This window comes from Stegostoma tigrinum, chromosome 14 (assembly GCF_030684315.1).
Source record: "Stegostoma tigrinum isolate sSteTig4 chromosome 14, sSteTig4.hap1, whole genome shotgun sequence".
Classification (NCBI taxonomy): Eukaryota; Metazoa; Chordata; class Chondrichthyes; order Orectolobiformes; family Stegostomatidae; genus Stegostoma; species Stegostoma tigrinum.
In genome coordinates this window covers 41922640-41939128 of record NC_081367.1, presented here as the reverse complement: position 1 = coordinate 41939128, position 16489 = coordinate 41922640, and the positions used below count along the sequence as shown (strand labels likewise).

Genomic DNA, 16489 nt, shown 5'->3' with positions numbered 1-16489 from the left:
AGTCATCAAACATCTACCCACTATAATCTCATATTCTACCATTTAGCCCATAGCCTTGAATGCAATGGAATTTCAAGTTTCTATCAAAATACTTCTTGAATGTTTTGAGTGTTCTTGCCTCTACCACATTTTACGTTGTGGCATGCAGATAGGCAACATCCTCTGAATGAAAAAAATGTTTTCTCAAATTCTGTCTAAACATCTACTTTCTTTCCTTAAAATTGAGCCCCAATGGTTCTCTGTATTTGTTAAGGCACTACCATTCCAAGCACACTCCTTTGCATTGTCAGCGCCCCCAAAATACATCACCTCACACTTCTCAAGATTAAATTCCATTTTGCCATTGTTCAACTAGCCTGCCTACGTCATCCCTGAGCTTATGGCTTTCCTCCTTGCTATTTAACATGCCAACAATTTTCTTGTAATCTTCCAAATTACAGATCATATCTCCTACATTCATGCCTGGATGAATAGTCTAAACATATATCAGCAGAGATCCAGCACCAAAACCCATGGTATGCCACTGGATACAGGCTTCCAGTCATAAAAACACTGCTCGGCCAATAGCCTCTGCTTCCTGTTAGCAAACCAATATCTCATCCAATTTGGCAAATCATCTTGGATCCCACAAACTCTTAGATTCTCGTCAAAAAGCTGTATGGCTGCTGAAAATCTGAAACTGAAATCTGTAACTCCATTCTTCCAAGTCTCCCCTGGTACCACTGCGGGAAAATCCATTATCAATTTATCTGACCACACCCTTCAGCTAGACGAGATCAAAGTTCTCGGCCGAAGACTCAATTTCTACACCACCACCAGAACGGACCCCACTGGTCTTGTGGCGGACACAGAGGTATTCATCAGATGAATAAAACCTTGGAAATTCTTTCAAGCTGTCAGCAGCAAGCCCATTGAGATAACCAATGAACCGATTCAATTGACAGTAAGATCCATGGCGGAGTGAGCAAAGAAGGAGTCATATTGGACCCCTCCGGAGGGCCTGTGCCCACAGTTTAACAGGTTTGCTCAATCTGTTGGAGAATACATGATCACCAGACTCATCAGTTGTACTCACAAAGTAGTGCAAAATGTCACACAGGCACAACTCAATGCCATCTGTGCTCTCAAGACCAATCATAACATTGGCATTAAACAAGCAGACAAAGGAAGAGCCATCGTCATATACTACAGACAACTACTGGTTGGCCGATCCAACCAAGGAACACAACTGTCAACTGAACAGATGGTCAAGACTTTTGATTCAGTCCTTCAGATTACCCTATGCACTCTCATCCCACATAAGGAGCTTCTACTGCCTTCCAAAGATTCACAACGGGACCCTGTGTGAGAACCTCTCTGCTTATGTCATGGGCATCTTGCAACCCATTGTACAGGGAAATCGCAGCTTCGGTCGCAATGCTACAGATTTCTTAGAGAAACTCAGCAGCCACGGACCAGTTGAACCAGAAACGTGCTTCAACACAGTGGACATTTCGGCACTCTACACCCGCATCCCCCACGACAATGGCATCACTGCAACAGTCTCAGTGCTCAATACCAACAACTGCCAATTTTCAGTCACCATCCCACAACTTGTCTGCTTCATCCTCGACCACAACGTCTTCACCTTCAACAACCCATTGTTCATCCAGCTACATGGAACAGTCTGGGGCCAGATTTGCCCCACAAAATGCTAACTTTTCATACACAGTTACGAACAGAACCTTGGACCAATGCTGTACGTCAGATACATCGACGACGTTTTCTTTCTCTGGATCAGCCAACATTATCTCACTCATACACTGTAGGGATTGGTGCCCTGAGGCATGATATATTAGCAAAACCATGCAGACGCCAAGACAATGAATGAATGGACATGGTGCAACTATCAATAAACAGAGATGCTCCATCCCTCTGGAGAAGCACATTAAAGGTCAAGGACATTCAGCCTCAAATCTTCAGATAAACATCCTCCAAAGCAGACTTTGGGATACACAACAACACAGAGTTGCCAAACAGAGGCTGATAACCAAGTTTGGTACCCATGTGGATGACCTCAACAGGTCTCTTCAGTTCATGTAGCGCGCGCGCGCGTGCACACACACACACACTTGCTGTCTCCCTCACACACATTCACTCTCTCTCCCTCACACACAACCGGCAATAGACTGCATTTTACAGCTCATATCCTTCACAGTGAGGGGAAGTCACGAGGGCGTCAGGAAACTGGAAACTGCAACAGAACTCTGTCAGGGGCTTTTTAACTCAGCCAAAGTATTTCTATTCAACTGTTAGGTCTCCCAGTCAATTGGACCTTGGCATTATGCTAACATATCATGACCTTTTGACCTCTTTTTTAAGACAAAGACGTAAAAGCTATCTGGAAAGGTGCTGCAATACATGAACCAAACAGAAAATCTAGTCAATCCCACCATAAGAGAAGGGAGAGAAAAAAGAACAACTTTTAACTGCAAAACATGAAGGTGTTTAGATTAGATTGTGATATCTTTAGTTGCCAATGAGTTTATCACCTAAGGGGTGTGGCCGCATATATTGCAAATGAAGTGAACAACTTCATCACGAGTTTTCATGCAGAGGACGATATACTCTTACTTTCTCAATCGTGTGAGTCATATTTGTAACAATGCCATTTGTATCATTTACTTAAGGACATTCCTCAGTAACAAGGTAAGTCTCATTGTAGAATATTAAAATGGATTAATTGTTGTTTTAAGTCTCTTCTTCGAGTTGAGTAGTTTAGAGCAAATAACTTTCTCAATTGCAGTCATAAATCAAATATGCCACTTGTGTTGTTTTCAAAGTTTGCTTTCACCAAGAATTTGACATCTTAAAAATTCAAGGAAGACAGAATTTCCAGCTTTTTGTTAATCAGCTGATAGAGTGCTGACTTCAGAGATTGGTCACTTTAACAACTTATTTATCTAAAGAATGGATATTTGTACAAAGAAGACAGTTGAATATGACCTTAGCTGTTGCTGGAATGAAGTTAGCGATATTCGCCAAATAATCAGAATTTTCAGTTACCATAGTTAACCCGAATCTGTGTTCAATAATTAACTAAATTCTTATTTTTAACTCCACATTTGGTTGCATCTTGAATTTATGTCGGAAACTATGAACTGGCATAAATACCATGCAAAGAGGTGTTAGTGTCCACGGCACTATTCATGATAGAACACCAGCAAAATATATAAAGAGCTGTGGTCTCCCTCATTCATATGATAAATAGAATTAGGATGGAAACCATTTATGGAATGTCTCTATAGATTTTCTCAGTGAAACAAATTGCATCTTTGTGGAAAGAATTGAATTCCTAATTACATATAAGCTTGCCTGTCAACATTTATCATCTCACTGAAAACCGGAAACATCTTTCGTCTACTTATCCCATCAAAACATTCAGTATTCTTAAAGGGCACAAATTATAGCATTTTGAAACCTTCTGATTTCTACAGAAATGTGCTCCAGCCAGAAAACAGTACTTTTCTGTACAGTTCTGGTCTCTACCTTTCTTTGTGCTTTACTAATAGTTCTGGCTTGTCCCTGTCCCTGCCTATCATCCTTTGTGTTTTCTCTGGCTCTGTCTGATGTAGTGCAGTCTTGTTGCTTACACTGGTACCTAGAGCTTGAATTTCTCAAATTGGCAAGATGTCCTGTAATCAAATGAGAATTGTTCTGGCATTCCCAAAAGGCTCAGTGTGCTGAACGGCATTCTTCTCCTATTTTTTATGACTGCAGTGATACAGTGCAGTTTTGCACAAGGTCAACACCATTAAATTGACCCTGGACAGTTCAAGACCAGCAGCTGCTCTTAAAGGAGAAGAACATTCTGGTTACTACAGGTGCAGAACATAGCTGCAGATGACTGGAAAAGTCTAAGCATTTAATTGATCATAAATGGCAGAATACAGCAAGCAGTGGGCTCTAGTTTTCCCTAATGCATCGCTGGAAGTCATCATGTTAGAGCTAGACAGGAGGAGAATTGTCTTACATCTGCATGGGACCAGGAGGCCTTCTAGTGAGGCACTATCACTGCCAAATCCATCATGATCGGCACAGGTCAGTGGACTTGGATGGGATGCAGCTAGAGGTTTAGTGATCTGAGATGCATGGTCAAAGATGGGGATTGCCACATACTTCCAAACGTAGCAATAGCCTCTCACACTGTCTAATTTACGACGTCCCCTCTTCACGATCTATCAGCATTCGTAATTCACTTTGACTCAGACTTCGCATTCATACCTTCTCTGCAACAGTGTAAATTTATTGCTGCTGCAAACCACACGCTCAGATTTTACAGCTTGTGAAATTTTCGCAGCCATATCCAGCACTACTCTATGTAAGAGACCTGGCTGTAAGCTGAAGACATTTCAAGGTAATCCCTCTATACCCTTTCCAATGAAACATGATATTTGAACTGCTGCTGCTTCCTCAGAAATCCTATGTTCTCATTTGCCCACAACATCATTGGTACTCGGCTTCCGGCATACATAGTACCTCACTGTGAGGCCTCCTGGTCCCAGGTAGATGGAAGACAACTCCCCTCCTGTCCAGCTCTAACATGAAGACTTCCAGTAATGCATTAGAGAAAACTAGAGCCCACGGCTTGCTGTATTCCACCATTCAGCCCTGGTACACAGCTTCCAGCATGCATGAACGCTAGTTAGTGCCAGTGTTAACCCTTTACTCTACACACCTACCACACGTTCCCCTTATCTCAGCAAATTCTATACACACATCCTGTTACATATCACTCCATCAAATGTTTCTGTTTTTACACTATCAATCTTTGTGGTTACTTCACTAATCTCCCTGTTCTTGTACAAGGTTCTCTGACATTAACAAGGATCCATACTCTCCAAACTCATATTCAGTCTTTGTTCTTTTTCTTCCCTTTCTCCTCTTCACTTCCCTCTAATCTTGCTGGACTGCAACTTTTGTATGTTTTTGAATTGAGTGGATTTGCTTGAGGTTGTTGGCATATGTTTTGGAGTTAGGAAGCTAAGTGTTTCTAATGAAGATCTTCTTTTCCTGCTATAGATAGTTACTGTGTATTTTTGTCACGGTCAGTAGCAGTTTGATATTTTTCCCTGGCATTTGCTCAGTAACAAAATCATAACAAATCTGGGTCAGTCTGTATCCTTGGATCTCTGTTGGCACTTTTAAGTGTTCTTTGTTATTTTGTAAAATGATTACTGCCTTATGATCGGCTTCAAACTAGGACTGCAGTCCTAGAAGATTGTTGCTTGTGAAATGTTCCATATGGGCACTTCAAGTTTATTCCGCAAAAATGCCTTTTAACAAATGCTATCAGAGATAATGGGAACTGCAGATGCTGGAGATTCCAAGATAATAAAATGTGAGGCTGGATGAACACAGCAGGCCAAGCAGCATCTCAGGAGTGCTCCTGAGATGCTGCTTGGCCTGCTGTGTTCATCCAGCCTCACATTTTATTATCTTTTAACAAATGCTCTTCCTTTATGATAACAAACTGTGGAGCTGGAGCTTTTGTGCCCCTAAGATGCTGCTTGGCCAGCTGTGTTCATCCAGCTCCACACTTTGTTATATCGGATTCTCCAGCATCTGCAGTTCCCACTATCTCTTCCTTTTTGAGACTGCAGTTAAAACTTTGATTTATTAAAACAACCTCAAATTAAAGAAATAATTTAACATTTTTCCGACTAGGCTTACTGCCTGAAAACCACACAACTACCCACTTTGATGAACTCGATTGGGCTTCTGGGTTCAATTCACTGAAATGCATCAGCAGGGCACTCAGAGTTTTCTTGGTGCAAATTTGGGCCTCACAAGGATTCTTTGCTGTCCAGGTCTTTGCTAAAGGAATGGCCACTGGCTGTAACTTCTACTGCCCACTTTCTGAGCATCTTTCGTATGTTCTCTGGCTTCAGCTAATGGGGCCACAGGGCAGGGATCACATCACCCATTGTGTTTAGGTCAGGTCATACTAAGTTTACCCACCCTCTTTTCAAGACATAATTACTCCATGATGCTGAGAATTCTGACCAAAACTGAGGAAAACACAAATGTAATGTCTTCCGATATTGTTCTGGCTGAGCATCTCTTAATGAATTTTGGGTCATAACGACTCTCCCATTGTTAAGGTCAACCACCTCTGTTCATAATACAAGGTAGGCCCAGCTTTGTCCTTGTTGGATTTTGACTTGTGGGAACCTTGCCCTCATTGCATTCCATCAGGCCTTGCTTGCAGAAAAAATGGTCAATTTGATATTGGGCATATTGGCCACCACATAGAGAATTTGTTGCATGCCCAGGTTATTGCAAGCACTTCTTTTTCCAAACCAGCACCTCAATTTGGCTCTAGTTAAGGACCTTGATGCATTGTCAACCAACCTTCTTTTACAATTTTTCAAAGTCCAGATGAAGACTACTCCCATTCTGTTTGGTGATGCATTAGCCACTACAATAGGAATAGCTGAGGATTATGATGTGCTAGGATCAAAAGCTACTCATTGTTACTGTGTTCAGCACCTTTCATACTCAAGCAAAAAGGTTGTATCAGACATTCATTGATTTGAGTTGAGTATATTTAAAAAATGCTCACATTATTGACCATTCCCATGAATATCAGTAGTTCTGTGACATTCCTATGGTTTTTGCTTCCTGTGGATCAACAGTGATTTCTGTTTCTTGGACTAAGTGCCCAACATGGGCTGCGGCATTCAATAATGAGTGAAAAACTTTCTCCAGTCTTGCCATTCTATTGACCCTGAACAACCTAGTGTAAGAATAATAGTAGGATGGAGCTGGGCCAAGTGAACCAGAATGAAAGGTTGGCAGGACTATAGTTAAAAATGGGCTACTTCAAATAAGAAATGGTTCAGTTACAGTTAAGTTTATTTTCCCTCAAAAGGGAAGGGTAGGATAAGCAAGGCTAGAACTCCCGAGATTAAAGGAAATAGAAATTAAGATCCTAAAACAGGAGGGTGACGTGTTAGAGGTCATGGTACATGTTGGTATGAATGATATGGGCAAGTGAGGAATGAGGCTTTGCATCAAGAATTCAGGGAGATACACAGTAAATTACAAAATAAGTCCTTAATGGTTCTAATCACCATATTACTCCCTGTGCCATGTGCTAGTGATTTTAGAATTAGGCAAATAGGACAGATGAATGTCTAGTTCAAGAGTTGGTGCAAGAAGAAGAGTTTTAAATTCCTGGATTGCTGGGACTTTTTTTGGGGGGAGGTGGGACGTGTACAAATGGAACAGTCTGCACCTGAACCACATTGGGACCAATATCCTTTCAGGTGGATTTGCTAGCACTGTTGGGAGGTGTTTAAACTGGTCTTGCGGGAGACAGGGACTCAGAATATTAATGAAACAGAGGCACATTGTGTTACAGGAAAGGTAGCAAGTCAGTGGGTGCAGCCATGTTGAATGTCAAATGAATAAGGTAAGGCTGGTTGGTCTTTAATGTGAGGTGTGTTTTGGGTAAAGCTGATGGCTTCATGGCATGAATTAACACATGAAGGTATGTTATTATTGCCATCACAGAAACTTGGTTGAGGGAAGGGCTGATGGACAACTCAACACTCCAGGGTACAAGATCTTTAGGCGAGACAGAGGTAAGTATAAAAAGGGATAGTCACAGTGTTAAGCGTTTCAAGGGGCCAGATTGCTTGAACTGTATCCAGGGTTACTTTTGTATCAATATGTTGAAGGCCCAATAAGAGACAGCAAAGTGTTTAATGTGTCAGTAGAGGAACATTTTAACGATAGCAAGCACAATACAGCAGGGATTAAACTTGTTCTGGACAAGAAAAAGGATGCCCTGCAAAAGATTGTTTTGGAGTGGGGGAAGATAGATTTAATTAAAATAAAGGAACACATGGCCATAGTAGACTGGGAACAGATCCTTGTTGTTAAGTCTACAGGAGACCAATGGGGGCGGTGGCATTCAGAAAGGAGCTTGGCAATGTACATGTCCAGCATGTACCCGTTGGAGAGAAATGCAGGAGCAATGAGCTCAGAAAACCCTGGGAGTCTAGGACAATTCAGGACTGGATAAGGAAGATGAGAATGACTTTTAGCAGGTCCAAAGAGAGGAATTCAGGCGTGGCCTGAGGAGAATACAGGATCTTCAGGAGGGGCCTTAAGAAAACATTTACAAGATCAAAAGGGGTGCATGAAAAATAACCTGTTAACAGGATTGGAGAGAATCCTAAGATATTTTATAAACACTTTAAAGGGAAGAAGCTAACCAGGGAAAGATTAGGCCCATTTGAGACCGGGGAGCAATCTGTGTGTGGACCTGCGAGATATTGAAAGAGTCTAGGCCCAAAATGCCAGTTTTCCTGCTCCTCTGATGCTGCTTGGCCTGCTGTGTTCATCCAGCTCTACGCGTTTTTATCTCAGATATTGGAAGAGTGTTCAATTAATAGATCTCTTCGGTCTTCACTCTGGAGAAGGAGAATGTATGAACAGAATTCAGGAAAAGTGACTGTGAGATGTTTGCTCAGTTTGACATATGAAATGAGCATGCATTGCAGTCTCTGTTAGGCTTAAAAACAGACAAATTCCCTGGCCCGGATGAATTGTATGCCAGGGTCTCTGACAGAAACTTAATTCCTTACTGGTCGCGAGGGAAGTGCCAGAGAACTAGAGAATGCCAAATGTGGTTCTACCTTTTAAGAAGGGTGGTATAGAAGAACCATGAAATTAGAGCCCAGTAAGTCTCATGTCAGGGGTGGGTGATCAATTGGAGATAATTCTGAATGAGTGAATTAATAAACACTTGGAAAGTCATGGGCTAATTAGGGATAGTCAGGCTTGACAAATTTGTCAGAATTTTTTGAAAATGCGATCAAGTGTGTTGATGAGGGAAGTTCAGTTTAAGTAGTTTGCAGATATTTTAGCAAAGCTTGTGAATAGTTCCCACATAGGAGGCTGATTGAGAAGGTTAAAGCACATGGAATAGAGAGAAACTTGGCGAGAGAGATCAGAAACCTGCCTAGTGATAGGCCACAAAATAGAGTGGTAGAAGGCTATTTGAGTGACTGAAGGCTGGTATCCAGCAGTGTACCACTGAGACCCTTATTGTTTGTTATATACTTCAATGATTTAAATGAAAATGTGGGTGAATGTTAAGCAAATTTGCAGGGAACACCAGGATTGGTGGAGAAAACAGAAATTGCTGGAAAATCTCGGCAAGTCTGCAAATATCTGTGAGGAGGAATCAGACTTAACATTTCAGGTCTGGTAACACTTCGTCAGTTTGGTAGAGTGGTTAATAGTGAAGAAGATGGTTGTAGGTGACAGGAAGACATACATAGGTTGGCCAGATGGGTGACACAGTGGGAGCTTGGGGTAGTTATTCACAGATTGCTGAAGTTGGCAGAGCACATAATTAGGATCATAAGGCATATGAGACATTTGCTTTCATTCGCTGTGGCATAGACTATAGGAGCAAGGAAGAAATGTTGGAGTTTTACAGAGCGTTTGTCAGGTCACAGCTGGAGTACTGTGCATTCTGGTCACCTCTCGACACGAGGGAAGTGGGGAAGTGATAGCAATAGAGGGCGTCATTAGGATGTTTCCTGGAATGGAGAATTTGAGCTAAAAGGTGAGACTAAATAGGCTCTGACAGTTTCCTGAAGACTCAGAGGGAACAGGATTGAGGTGTATAAGATTTTTAAGGGATATGGACGACTTGAACAGGGAACATCTGTTCTGCTTAGTTGAGGGGTCAATCACAAGATGGCATAGATTTAGGGTAAAGGTGCAGGAAATCAGAGGAGATTTGGGGAAAAAAACCTTTTCACTCAGTAAATGGTGGAATCTGGAATGCACTGCCTGGGAAGTTGGTGGGGATCGGAAAACTGATAACCTTTAAAAAATATTTGGATGAATACATCGAATATCACAACATTGAAGGATATGGGACGAGAGTAGGAAATTGGGATTAGCACACTGTTAGTGGTAGTTATGCCAGCGCAGACTTGATGGGCTGAAGGGCTTTTACACGCTGTGTGAATCTATGAATTTATAATAGACAAAGTGAATTTATGACATGTGTCTGGTAAAAAAAAGAGAACAGCCTGAATGCAAAATGATCAGAAACAATTTGAAAAAGCCAGTCATAGAAGCAAAGACGGATTATGAGAAAAGACTAGCAGTTGGGAAGAACATATCTGTTACTTTTTGTAAATCTTTGACTGTGGACTGAAATGGAAAAGGACTGTTTTAAATTCCAAGATTTATTGAAGGAAAATCCACTACCTTATATTTCCTGTAAGCAAGTGAATGCAGATGGAGAAGAGGGTGAAATGCAAATTTTCTTGACAAACCAGCGGGACTATCTGAGCAAACACATCTCTATCCATATACCTTTCTTTTCCTGTCTGTTAGTGTGTATGGGGGCATTTATAAGGGGATTAGAAATTGACTGAGGAAAGATATATTGTAATGATTATTTCTTGATTGTTGTTGAAGTTGAAGTATTTTTTCATACACATGAGTTGTGTTTGTAGATGATGGACAGGAATCAGGAGATGTGTTCATGCTGTAAAATTCCATTTCCGACCTACTGTTGGAGAGATGGTATTTATATGGCTAGTCCAGTTACTGATAGCCTCAGGAACTGAGGGTGATTGAATCAGTGACAGTCATGGTATTGAATATGAAGGCTCATATTTAGATCTCGGTGTGTTGGTCATTACCTGGCAGATATGTGGAATTAATCTTACTGAGCCAGTGTCCAGACTGCTGCACGTGGGTACAAGATGCTTCAGTATCTGAGGAGTTGAGTTGTGTCTACAATGGAACACTGTTAATCATCAGGAAACTTCTTTAAGTAGCACTGATGGTTACTATTTCTGCTTCAGAGCACATATTCAGCCCTACATGCTTAATGGAAGATGTGATCTGAGACCGTAAATTTGTAAATAATGGTTCAAAAATTACATGTGATTTAAACCTTAATTGACACAAGGTGCATGAGATTTGTCGATGCCAAAACTCTTTGACAAAGAGTTGAAATTTACAGTTTCTCGCTGGTGCATCTTTAAGTATGATCATCAAAGTAATATCATGCTCTCTTCTTAAATGCATTAAAAATGTGATTTATGATGAATGTAATTTACTATTCTTTTTGCGGTTTGCTCAATATATCAAAAGTATTTACTTCATAAATCTACTTTTTCTTATTTTGTTTTGCAGGAAAATGACTTGGATACAGTTCTTGAGCTTTCTATTCTTTACTGAACTGTGTGGTTTGACCAGTTCCACTTCTAAGTGTGACTTTCATTCAGATGTCTTGTTCTGTAGTGGGAAATTCATAACTGAAATTCCAACAGTTATACCATCAAATGCAACTCGTTTAACATTTTTGAACACCAACATTTCTATAGTAAGAGCTGGAGACCTTCAAAATTATTCAGCTTCACTAACAATGCTTGCGTTTAATGATAATCCTATACATAAAATAGAAATTGGAGCTCTGGATGGACTCACTAACCTGACACACTTTGAGATAACAGGTAGTCCATTGAAAAGATTGAGCAATGGAATTTTTGACAGCCTTCTGCAAATGGAAAATCTCTACCTGTCTGAAAACAAGATCAATATTCTGGATAATGGATTATTTGATAAGCTTGCCAATTTGGTTGAGCTGCGGTTGTTTGATAATGAAATAGAAGTTCTTCCTGACCAGATATTTGACAAACTTACACAGCTTAAAACACTGCAGTTGGCGAAAAATCAGATAAGCAATCTTCCTTGGGGAATATTTGATAAGCTTTCCAAACTCAAATCCCTCAAACTTTACCAAAATCAGATTACTGATCTTCAGGAAGGTATTTTTGATAACCTTCCTGAATTATTGGAACTTTCTTTGGGAAATAATAATGTGACGCATCTCCCACCTGGAATCTTTTCCAAACTGCCTAAGTTACAGAAACTATATTTGAACAATAACCAAATCACAGAACTGCCGCCTGGTCTTTTACGTAATTTGACTAAAATATCTAAATTGAAACTTGAATCTAACATGCTCTCAAATCTTCCTTCTGATTTATTTGGATTAACACCAAATCTTATTGGACTTTCACTGACTAAAAATGAACTAATCACTATTCCTGATGATATGTTCAGTAAACTGCCTAATTTGAAATCCCTGATATTGAGTGAGAACCAGATTACTCATCTTCCAAAGAAAGCTTTCAATGGCCTTGAGAAATTAACTCAACTTGATCTGAAAAAAAATCAGCTGGTTATCTTAGACAAAGACGTTTTTAAAAACTTACCCAATTTGAGAAAGCTTGAGCTTAATTTAAATCAATTATCTAGCATACCTCATGGAATATTTGATAATTTGGGAAATCTGGCTTCATCTGGACTCAATCTGCTGGGTAATTCTTTGGTATGTGACTGTCACTTATTGTACTTTAGAAATTGGTTGAAGTCTCATGAAAAGAAAGTAAAATCATATACTGCGATGCAATGTTTTATACCTGGTAGTAGTCTTGCAAGTAATATTCACTCTTTAAGGGATGAAGAACTGGTCTGCTTAACTACAACAGAGAAAAGCACAACTACAGAAATTTCAACTTCTACCACAGCCATGTTGACACCTACTGATATTAGTACAATTACTACGGAACTAATGACAGAACAGCTCAGCACCAGAGAAATTTCAACTTCTAGTGTGACCACTTGGGTATCTACCCCCATTTCCACAATAACAACAGGATTCACAACAGAGCAAAGCAGTACTTTAGTGGCATCAACTGCATCCATGATGACATCAGCAGCCTCCACTAGAATGACAACTGAATTATTAACAGAACTATTAACAACCACAGAGGTTCCAGTCACAACAGTGACTCCATTATTATCAACGTCTTCTGCAACTACATCAGAACAGACAACAACTCCAGAAATTTCAACTTCTTCTGTTACTACTTGTATATCTACTCCGATTTCCACAACAACAACAGTGATCACAACAGAACAGAGCAGCACTTTGGTGACATCAACTTCATTCATGACGACATCAACGGCTCTTAATATCATCACAACTGAATCAACAACACAACTATTAACTACTGCAGAGATTCCGACTCCAACTGTGACTCCATTTCTATTGACCCCCTTTACTACAACAACAGCAACAACAAAACAGACCACGACTCCAGAAATTTCAACTTCTGTTGAGACTACATTATTTTCTACTCCCAGTACTGCAATAACAACGGAACAGAGCACTACTCCAGGAGTTATAACTTCTGCTACAGCAAGTGTGAGTACAGCCACAACAAAGATTTTGACAACTACCAGCATACCATCCAAGCAATCACCATCTTTTCTGGTTCTTATTCCTTGGTCATCCACAGTACCCTGGAGCACATCACTGGAGACTGAGATTACACAGGAAGCGGGTTCACTTACCAATTCTATTATGGATACAACTTACCAGTCTCCATTAGTTCAACAGGTAGAAACATCTACCATTTCAACCGCAACAACTCTTACTACATACACTCCAGGACGTCCAACTGGCAATGAGTCAATGCAGCCAAGAAGTACATCAAATTCACTTTTCAGTTTGATTCCCACCCAGGCATTTGGTGGGAAAAATGCAATCCCACTGCCTTTTGCAAGAGAAACAATGGTTTCCAATGAAAAAGGAACATGCAGGTTAATAGCATCATTATATCTAACACTACTACTGTTTCAAATAATCTTCACATCCATTCTTCTGTGGTTTGTATATAACATTCACAATTCACTTTTCCATGGAATGACAAATAGGATTTCAATTAGATTAATTAAGTTTCAAGAAAACAATAAATAATTTAACAACAAAATGTTTGTTGTTTAGTCTTCAAAATTCTTTCTAATGTAATTGTGTTACATATGCATGGCATGCAAAACCAGTTTGACAATTGCTTTATTGAAATAGTAGCACGCTATTGCATCATTTTGATCTAAATAAAATGTACAAAAGAGGTGTTGCGGGTTTTATTGGAGATTTTTCTTCCCATTTTGAGGAATAATTTAGAAAATTCTATATTTACATGAATTCACAAGACATAGAAATCCAACAAAGCCAACAGTAGAGAGCCAGGCCATCAACCAAACTAGGCCGCGCTGTTGTTTATGCTCCACATACAAACATTCTATTTACCCAATCTGAGTCTTTCAGCAGACTTCATTTTCTTATGTCTTTTTGACAGCACTTAAGCTACCGGCCCCAGAACACATCTTGTTGTGACAAATTCCACATTTTAGCCATTCACTAAAAGCAAAATTTGCTCCTCATCCCACATTTAGATTTATCAATACTGTTTTCTTTGTATGGTCCCTAGTTTTATGCTCCCACCGGTGATACCAAAATCTTCGCACTGACTCAATATATTTTCGACTACAAGATTCTCTCCCACCACTTTGTTTAAGCAATTATCACTGATTTCCAGACGTTTTGGCTAAATTAAAGTTGTGTTCACTTTACTGGAGGGTTTGTCACTCAAGGCCTAGTGAGATCTCAGCAGCGTATCTTTCTAAAATAGCAATGTGATTAACCCATACTAGTGGAGTCTCTTATGCCCAGCTTTTGTCCCATCTTATCATGTGTTTCCCACAGAACAGCCCTCCATTCAGTGGCGATCCACCCGTCCTTGCAACTGTGTCATCTTTAGACACCATAGTGCACCTCAAACCATTGACATTGCAAAGACTCCTTGTTCATTGACAGACAGAAACTGAACATTTCAGAGAATGGGAAGATGGCACTGCTATCCAGGTTGGGACAGGGGCTGGTGCAGAGGAGGCACTCTTTCATGTGGACTGGCAAATAGTGTTGTGCCATCAGACCCTGCCAGCCTAGTGTGAGTCTGCTGCCCAGGTCAGTGCCATCTCTACTATGAGATCAGATGGCTTGTAGTGCCTCAAAAAAGATAATGATCTTCTCCACTGTACCCCCAGGATAAATGCCACATTTTCTCTCTCCCACCTCATACTAACTCTGTCTCTGCCACTGAACACTGCCCTGATGTCAGGCTTCAGAACATGTGGAAAGTCAAGGCGTTGACTCAAGTGCAAAGAGAAAGGTATTAATATGGGAATTGGTAAACAGATAATGACAGGTTAGAGAATGCATGAAAATAAATTTTGAAACTTTAAAAATAGTTCACATTTCAGAAGAGAAAGTTCTGTAGCCTTAGAGAATAGAAGGTGGATAAATCTTGGGGATCTGATCTAATGTATCCTAAAACATTTTGGGAAGCAAGGGAGGAAATTGCCAGACCCCTTGAAGAAATATTTGCATCATCTATAACTTATGGGTGAGGTGCCTGATGACTGGAGGGTGGCTAATGTTGTACCTTTAAGAAAAATTGTAAGGAGAAGCCAGGGAACAATAGACCTGAGAGTCTGAATGCGGTTGTGGGTAAATTCATGGAGGTGATTTTTAAAAGATAGGGCTTATGGACATTTTGGAAACATCGAACATTACAGCACAGTACAGACCCTTTGGCCCTCGATGTTGTGCCGACCTGTCATACCGATCTGAAGCCCATCTAACCTACACTATTCCATGTACGTCCATATGCTTATCCAATGACAACATAAATGTACCTAAAGTTGGCGAATCTACTACCGTTGCAGGCAAAGCGTTCCATTCCCTTACTATGCTCTGAGTAAAGAAACTACCCCTGACATCTGTCCTACATCTTTCACCCCTCAATTTAAAGCTATACCCCCTCATGCTCGCCGTCATCATCCTAGGAAAAAGGCTCTCCCTATCCACCCTATCTAACCCTCTGATTATTTTATATGTTTCAATTAAGTCACCTCTCAACCTTCTTCTCTCTAATGAAAACAGCCTCAAGTCCCTCAGCCTTTCCTCGTAAGACCTTCCCTCCATACCAGGCAACATCCTAGTAAATCTCCTCTGCACCCTTTCCAAAGCTTCCACATCCTTCTTATAATGCGGTGACCAGAACTGTACACAATATTCCAAGTGCGGCTGCACCAGAGTTTTGTACAGCAGCATAACCTGTTGGTTCCAGAACTCGATCCCTCTATTAATAAAAGCTAAAACACTGTATGCCTTCTTAACTGCCCTATCAACCTGGGTGGCAACTTTCAAGGATCTGTGTACATGGACACTGAGATCTCTCTGCTCATCTACACCACTAAGAATCTTACCATTAGCCCAGTACTTTGCCCTCCGGTTACTCCTACCAAAGTGCATCACCTCAGACTTGTCTGCATTAAACTCCATTTGCCACCTCTCAGCCCAGCTCTGCAGCTTATCTATGTCTCTCTGCAACCTATAGCATCCTTCGTCACTATCCACAACTCCACCGACCTTAGTGTCGTCTGCAAATTTACTAACCCATCCTTCTACCCCCTCATCCAGGTCATTTATAAAAATGACAAACAGCAGTGGACCCAACATCGACCCTTGCGGTACACCACTAGTAAC

At 40.6% G+C, this 16489-nt stretch overlaps 1 protein-coding gene across 4 annotated transcripts; it reads left to right on the top strand.

Annotated features, from left to right (window-relative positions):
- The first annotated feature begins 2590 nt into the window (after positions 1-2590).
- Positions 2591-14011, top strand: LOC125457811 (carboxypeptidase N subunit 2). 4 transcript variants are annotated; one of them, XM_048542442.2, is made up of 3 exons: positions 2591-2688; positions 3760-3863; positions 11221-14011. In XM_048542442.2, the coding sequence occupies exon 3, from the start codon at positions 11225-11227 to the stop codon at positions 13853-13855; it is 2631 nt and encodes an 876-aa protein (XP_048398399.1). In that variant the 5' UTR covers positions 2591-2688; positions 3760-3863; positions 11221-11224; the 3' UTR covers positions 13856-14011. The 4 variants fall into 4 exon arrangements, with proteins under 4 accessions (XP_048398399.1, XP_048398398.1, XP_048398397.1 ...); XM_048542441.2 differs by lacking the exon at positions 3760-3863 and adding an exon at positions 7558-7628 and having other exon boundaries at positions 2592-2688; XM_048542440.2 differs by lacking the exon at positions 3760-3863 and having other exon boundaries at positions 2597-2688.
- Positions 14012-16489: the final 2478 nt, after the last annotated feature.

Coding starts and splice junctions, on each gene's coding strand:
- LOC125457811 (XM_048542439.2), top strand. CDS start 4,019: ATGGGACCAGGAGGCCTTCTAGTGAGGCACTATCACTGCCAAATCCAT. Junction 4,081..11,220: donor ATCCATCATGATCGGCACAG/GTCAGTGGACTT, acceptor TTTGTTTTGCAG/GAAAATGACTTGGATACAGT.